This window comes from Antedon mediterranea, chromosome 7, assembly GCF_964355755.1.
Source record: "Antedon mediterranea chromosome 7, ecAntMedi1.1, whole genome shotgun sequence".
NCBI lineage: Eukaryota > Metazoa > Echinodermata > Crinoidea > Comatulida > Antedonidae > Antedon > Antedon mediterranea.
The window spans coordinates 4,146,838-4,152,837 of record NC_092676.1 but is presented as its reverse complement, the minus strand read 5'-3'; the positions used below and the strand labels follow the sequence as shown (position 1 = coordinate 4,152,837).

The window sequence follows — 6,000 nt, the reverse complement described above, 5'->3', positions numbered from 1 at the left end:
CATTACATTTTCTATGTATGTACTTTGGATTGGAAACTTACTGTGATCCAACTCCATATTTAGGATGGGGTCGAATTATTAAATCCCAGACTCATTACTTAATTAAGAATCCTATTTCTTTAAATATTATATATGAGATATATGAGATATATATGCAGTTATAAAAAGTTGCAGTTGCAGAAAATTAACTGGAATGTTCTATTGCATGTTGTGAAGGGTGGCCGAATAACTTCTGATACCCATGATCTTAACCTGGATGTGGTAAATGTTCTACTATTTTCATGAGATTAAAATCATTTTTTCCTTTCGGTTTCTATATTTTCCCCTTAGAATAATGCCAATTGAGCATTATTGTGACAAAATACATGACGTCATATGTCTTATGACATCATAGGTACGTTATATGGCAATTTAAATATGCTAATTATAAAGTTTAATATCACATTTATATCTACTCTCAATGCACTTAGGTGGTCTAAAACCAAGCGTTAAGGAGATATGGAGCTTCAAAATGGTATGATAAATAGCGGCCATTTTGAATGTATGCTAATTAACCCACTTCCTGACGTCCGATTTTGGTAAACTTTGGAAATAATGTTCATTTTAACAAGGAGAATGTCAAGAAACATGTTTTCTTGCAGTCCCTAAATTGTTCGAATAGTATAATGTCATTTAAACAGTTATAACATAATATATGACGTCACAACTACCATATGACGTCATAAGTACGTCATATGGAAATTTAAATATGCTAATTAGAATGTTTAATATCACATTTATATCTACTCGTAATGCACTTAGGTGGTCTAAATCCAACCGTTAGAGAGATATGAGGCTTCAAAATAGCAAATGGCGGCCATTTTGAATTTATGCTAATTAACCCACTTCCCGATGTCCGATTTTGGTAAACTTTGGATATGATATTCATTTGAACCATATTTACCAGACAAAACAAAAACAAATTCTGTTGCAATTTGTTCTAGGTTCACCCTATTTTTGACTTATCTTTACTGGACTAATATTGCGTTATCATCTTATAGAGTCATAGTAACTAGTTATGTCAACAAATAAAAGGGTCCAAATTTGGTAATTTTTCGAAAACAGGGCTTTTTTCAAAAATGGCCAAAACATCGATTATTTGAAATTAAATTATTATGCAATAATGTTGCCATATGCACATATTATATTGCGTTATCATCATCTTTATAGAGTCATACTAACTGTAGGTATGTCAACAAATAAAAGCGTCGAAATTTTGTCATTTTTCGAAAATTTCCGTGTACTATAGTACAGGGATTTTTTAAAAAATAGCCAAAATATCGACTCTTTAAAATTCAATAATTATGCAATAATATTACTATATATGCGCATATGTTGCGTTATCATCATCTTAGAGTCATAGTAACCAAAAAAATCACCCAAAACATTGCGTTTTTTAATTTCATTTAATATGCTCTAATATTTCTATAAATGCATGTAATTTCCATACTTTCCAGACTTTTTCTAAAAACAGAAAAAGGTCGAAATCGTATACGATTCTGCGCATGTCACGTCACTGCAATGTCAAAATGGGTCGACATTTATTGCATGTCAATTTTTCGAAAATTGCTATACTATAGTAGATGGAATTTTTTATATATAACAATATTATGGCATAATTTAATTTTTTAATTTAATTTTTTTTTGTTTGTTGACATAATTGCTTATATGACTCCATAAGACAATGATACCTTAATATTATGTGCATATAGTACTATTATATTATCGTTTTTTTCCTTCCAAAGAGGCCTACCTAAAATGTTTAATTGCCAAATTTCGTCAAACAAAATGTAATATTCGTTTAAAAAATTGGACAATAACAATATAAGGCCTATACAGTTGAACATTCCGTAAGCGACCACCCTCGGGACCGGAAAAACTGGCCGCGTACGGCAGGTGACCACTTACGGGATATCCGATTATAACTCCGATATAACTTTGCTAGGTCTCAGGGCGATATCTGATATAATGACAAGTCAATCTGTAAGATTGTATTTAACTCTGATTGAGAAAAGAGTGAGTGAATTATACAGTTTTCGCAATACATATTGCGCACTTTAATGTAAATTATGCTAAACATACTGTCAAGGCTCTGTTTACACCCGGTCACCAATCACAGGCATAAATCAAATCCCCTCTTCACACGCATAAAATTACTGAAGTCATTTTACCGGTAACCCTGATTTGCAATACATACTAGGGCTGATCAAAATCGGTTTCCAATAATAACAACCAGATTCTGATTAGTCGACTATTGGTTTACACTAGAGGCACACAGCAAGCGAGTTAACCAATCGACAGTTCGAATAATCCATCGCTTGTGATTGGTCAAATCACTTACGTTGCGTTACGTCCTTGTGTTGCGCCTCGAGTGGGAACCAAGCATGAAAATTGAGATCGCCCTATAAGATCGATAATTTCTTACACAGACTGACACGATTAGTTAGCTCCCGATAACAACTCTCTAGTGTGAATCATGACTCCATACAAATTTCTAGCGTGAACCAGGTCTATAAAAACACCTAGTCTGTTCAATTGTCTTATTCAGATAAATCAGTAGCCATATGTCTACAAAAAATGAAGGCATAACAACAATGTTTGAACATATAGTCTATTGTATAAGTGGTACACATACTTGTATATAAACACGGATAGAGTTCAACATAGCATGCAATACTATTATACTAAACATGTTTATAGTCTTAGTACAGTAATATTATACATTTATAATTATATATTATTATAATAAACAAAAACATATAATAACAAAAATAAAAATATAGGACCAAAGGAAAAATTGATAATTTTCTTTATATATAAGTTTCATAAACAAATAATTGTTTGTAACCCGTCTATTGCTCGTTACAAAAAACTGTTAATTATTCTGCAATTATGAATCAGTTACTGAATTTACTAATTAATATGGGGTCACTTGGGGTCATATTGAGCACATGTGGTCAGTATTGCAGGTGGCAAAGTATTTGGTTCATGTTTTAAAAACAATGGCAGCAATTAAACAAGAAATATGAAGAATCAGAAATAAATAAAATAAAGATTTTCGGAATTACTTTAAAAAAAATGAAAATTTAATTCCTAAAATGTGTTTATACTATGACCATAACAAAAAAATAACAACTGTATGAGAGACGTTGGCTATTCCTTATATGATTTAATGTATATACATAAAGTATGAACCCCTTCTTTGGGACACCCCTATTTAGGGGACACCCCAAATTAAAGGGACACTTTCTTGGATCCTAACGTTGTCCCTTTAATATTGTAATTATACTATATTTCATTTGTTATGAAATACAAATTTATCAAATGTATGTATCTCTTTAATTTTAATTTCATTTTAATATGAAAAACAAATTAATTAAATAAATGCATTTATGTTTTAGTTTTACTCTTTCATTTATTATGAAATACATATTTGTTACATGTATTCATATTTCCATTTCACAATGTATCGTGTTAGCATCATAGTATAAACACACGAATAATTTGTTGATCTATAAACCAACATTTTATATAACAAAATTATATAATATACAATGTAATTCACATCTCCAGATAAAAAATATAAACTCACTTTCTACAGAATTACTAGCATGATCGACAAAAGGAGGATTTCTCTCAGATATTTAAACAACTCAATTACAATTTTAATTGTTCACATTAAATTAATTGTAACTCTATCTTTATAAAATGATTTAATATATGTTGTTTCAAGATATATTTCCTCCCCTGAAAATGTGTCAGGAAAACAATGATTTTGGGTGACAATTACAATTTTTATAATTCATTGGTAACAAATATTATTAACTAAAAACCATTTTGCTACATCCTGTAAATTATGATATTTCTGATATTTTGAATGTCGCAATGATTAAATATCTTTATATTTTCTTCTTTTTCAGATGAATATGTCTAGTTCTTAAAAGAGCTAACTTGTGTATATATATATATATATATATCTTTATTTATCACAGTTAGCTTCACAGACTTCCCTGCAAATATAAAAAAAATTATAGTAGAAATAAATTTATTTCTCACTTCATCAAAATTGAATCAAAGATTTTATACAAATCTACAGCATATAATAATTAGTAAATAATTGCTTAAGAAAAAATAAAATTGTCAATTTTAATAAGCTTTGAATTTGTTGTGCCTTACTGGACTGCGGAGTTTACTAGACTGAGGAGCTTACTGGACGGTGGCACTTTGTGGACTGTGGCGCTTACTTGTGTGGTGCGTACTGGACTGTTGCGCTTTCTGAACTGTGGCGCTTATTGGACTGTTGCGATTACTGAACTGCGGCGCTTACTGAACTGAGGCGCTTACTGGACTGCGGCGCTTACTAGACTATGGCGTTTACAAGACTGCGGTGCTTACTGGCATGACTGCTTACTTGTGTGGTGCGTACTGCACTGTGGCGCTTACTGGACTGTTGTGCTTACTGAACTGTGGCGCTTACTGGACTGTTGCGATTACTGAACTGTGGTGCTTACTGGACTGCGTCGCTTACTGGACTGCGGCGCTTACTGAACTGAGGCGCTTACTGGACTGTGCCGCTTACTGGACTGTGGCGCTTACTAGACTGTGGCGCTTACTAGACTGCGGCGCTTACTAGACTGTGGCGTTTACTAGACTGCAGCGCTTACTGGACTGCAGAGCTTTCTGGACTGCAGAGCTTACTGGACTGCGGCGCTTACTGGACTGTGGCGCTTACTTATGTAGTGCTCTGTGGGTGACTTCCGTACTTACAAATGGATCTGTATTTTGCTGTGTTGGTGGTCTATGTATTTGCTGTGCTCCTGCTGCATTGTATGCCATACCTGTTCTCATTCCCTAAAATAATGAAGTAATCAACACTTGTTATAGTGATTAGTTAGGTCCTGATTCACTATCACACATTTTCGCCCACACTGTTTTACATTCAATGTTGTGCCATATAATGTTACATTGTCACAAATAGTACCCTATAGGTCACATGGTCATGGGCAACCTATTACCTAAAAAACCAGCGTAAAGTATGCACAAATTATTATACCACATGTCATGAACTAGTCGTGAAATGCGTGTCATTTCCCACAATAACATGCACGGCTGCAACCATGGTGCGTATTATTGCACAATTCAGGAATATAAATGCAGGCGTAAATATTGATGTTTGGGCATGTATTTCATGCAATGTCCCGCAACTTTCTACAAAATGGCACATCATTGTAATGCACTCAATGCGGGGCAGTGCAGGACAAATATTTGTGTCAACATAACTTTAAAATCATGAACACTATTTGTATAAATTTATCTATTTTGTTATGTTGAATTGATTGGTATTGTCAAACTTTATTCAATAACAAACGAAGGGAGGCTTTTGAATCATTTTAACTTTATTGTACAAATACGTTTACATAACAAAAGGAATATAGGAAATAAGATATATATTAATTATTATTATTTTGTTATATCTACAAAACTGTGAATTTAGAAATTATTTAGGAGACATACCATTTGTTGATTAGGTGCCACAAACTGTCCAGAAAAAGCTCCTGATCTCCAATCAGCTGGCTGACCTCCCTGCAACAACAATGGAACGTACCAAATACGAGTAAACTAATTTTGATTAAAAAACAAACTGAAAGTAATTGTAACAATAGAAGCACTAGTAGAATATAAAGTAGTTTTTGTGGTAGATGACTTGTAATTTTATTTTACATGATGTTAAATGGTTTAGTAAACATTAAAATATTAATTTAAAAATAATTTTTAGTAATATTATCATTATATCATATTGCCTTATCTTATTCAGTACTGGATTTTCATCTACAAAATGTAAAAAACAAGCAATTGAATATGCTTGAATATTTCACTAAAATCATCTTTGAACTAATATTAACATCAATTTATTTATATTCAATATTACAAAGGAAAGATTAAAAGTACAGTAAAAAAAAA

At 32.2% G+C, this 6,000-nt stretch overlaps 1 protein-coding gene across 1 annotated transcript in view; it reads right to left on the bottom strand.

The window, feature by feature from the left end:
* Window positions 1-1,529: 1,529 nt before the first annotated feature.
* LOC140054100 (phosphatidylinositol-binding clathrin assembly protein-like) overlaps window positions 1,530-6,000 on the bottom strand; it is a 44,278-nt gene continuing 39,807 nt past the window's right edge. The window contains exons 23-25 of the mRNA XM_072098969.1: window positions 5,554-5,622; window positions 4,807-4,890; window positions 1,530-4,049 (exon numbers count right to left, since the gene is read on the bottom strand). Of these exons, the coding sequence (XP_071955070.1) occupies window positions 4,038-4,049; window positions 4,807-4,890; window positions 5,554-5,622 (165 nt within the window). The 3' untranslated portion in view covers window positions 1,530-4,037. The remainder of the gene's footprint in view (window positions 4,050-4,806; window positions 4,891-5,553; window positions 5,623-6,000) is intronic.